This window comes from Aplysia californica, unplaced genomic scaffold (genome assembly GCF_000002075.1).
Source record: "Aplysia californica isolate F4 #8 unplaced genomic scaffold, AplCal3.0 scaffold00029, whole genome shotgun sequence".
In the NCBI taxonomy this organism is placed as follows: domain Eukaryota; kingdom Metazoa; phylum Mollusca; class Gastropoda; order Aplysiida; family Aplysiidae; genus Aplysia; species Aplysia californica.
The window spans coordinates 1,101,475-1,102,729 of record NW_004797299.1 but is presented as its reverse complement, the minus strand read 5'-3'; the positions used below and the strand labels follow the sequence as shown (position 1 = coordinate 1,102,729).

The 1,255-nt window shown below is 44.8% G+C and overlaps 1 protein-coding gene across 1 annotated transcript in view; it reads right to left on the bottom strand.

Moving 5' to 3' along the window:
• The window catches only part of LOC106013958, a 127,016-nt gene that overhangs the window by 54,727 nt on the left and 71,034 nt on the right, over positions 1-1,255 (bottom strand). Inside the window, exon 2 of the mRNA XM_013090906.2 lies at positions 540-701. Within this exon, the coding sequence (XP_012946360.2) occupies positions 540-701 (162 nt within the window). The remainder of the gene's footprint in view (positions 1-539; positions 702-1,255) is intronic.

Below are 1,255 nucleotides of genomic sequence, written 5' to 3'. Positions count from 1 at the left end.
CCTAACCCCAGTGCTAACCCTTCTCTAAAATTGTCTCCTTTCACCTTCTTTCCTGCTCTCCAGCAATGTTCTGTCGTCTGCTTTCGTTTCCACTTTCTGCCCCAGCGCCCCTCACCTCCTTTGCTCCTTCCTCTGGGTTCCTGACTCTTTCTGCAGCTTTTCTACTGCTACTCCTTGGCTCCATCTGACTCTTGTCTTTAAGCCACAACCCTGATCTTCTGGTAGGAAAGATCTACACCTAGCCTTCTCTGACAAGGGCGAAAAATATCGGAGGTCCCGTGAGCAGTGTTGCGCACGTTAAAGATCCTTTGGTGGTCTGAAATCGATAAGAGTAGGCTTCGGCCGCCACCCCGGCTAAATTCAAAATTTCCTATCTACTGAAAATGTTTAATGTGTCCCAAATGACCTTATGCAGTTGCAAGCGCCGTAAAACACTTACCAAAAAAACAACAACCCCAAACAAAACAATACCCCCCCACAAAAAAAAACCCAAACAAAAAACAAACAAACAAAAACCAAACAAAACCTCTAACCCGTACCTATGGTGGTCACCACAGAGACAACGAAGCCGAAGGCGCCACTGAAGTCCCAGCGGTCAAGATGTGTCTTGTTCTCCACCACGTAGTACACGATCTCGCTGTCCACTACGGACTTCCGCATCAGCTCGTACACCTGGGACCGGTTCACGCACGGGTTGTCGTCTGAAACACACACAGAAAGAGCGGGGAATTGGTTATTGAAAGAGTAAGAGCATCCCAGAAAAAAAGCGCGGGAAATTGGTAATTGAAAGAGTAAGAGCATCCCAGAAAAAAAGAGCGGGAAATTGGTAATTGAAAGAGTAAGAGCATCCCAGAAAAAAAGAGATGGAAATTGGTAATTGTAAGAGTAAGAGCATCCCAGAAAAAAAAGAGCGGGAAATTGGTAATTGTAAAAGTAAGAGCATCCTAGAAAAAAAAGCGCGGGAAATTGGTAATTGTAAAAGTAAGAGCATCCGAGTAAAGAAATGAACGGCGAGCAATGATTGCTGTTGTTTGTTTTACTTGTTTCAGATTTTGTTCTTGGTGATGGTCACTCTTTTCTACGATACGACACTTTAAGACAAGTAAAGACACGTAAGGTCACGATAAGAAACGATAAGTACCAAAGTACTTGGTGAGGTTGATGGTGATGGTGATGGGGATGGTGATGGGGATGGTGATGGTGATGGTGATGGTTATGGTGGTGGTGATGGCGATGGTGATGATGATGATGGTGA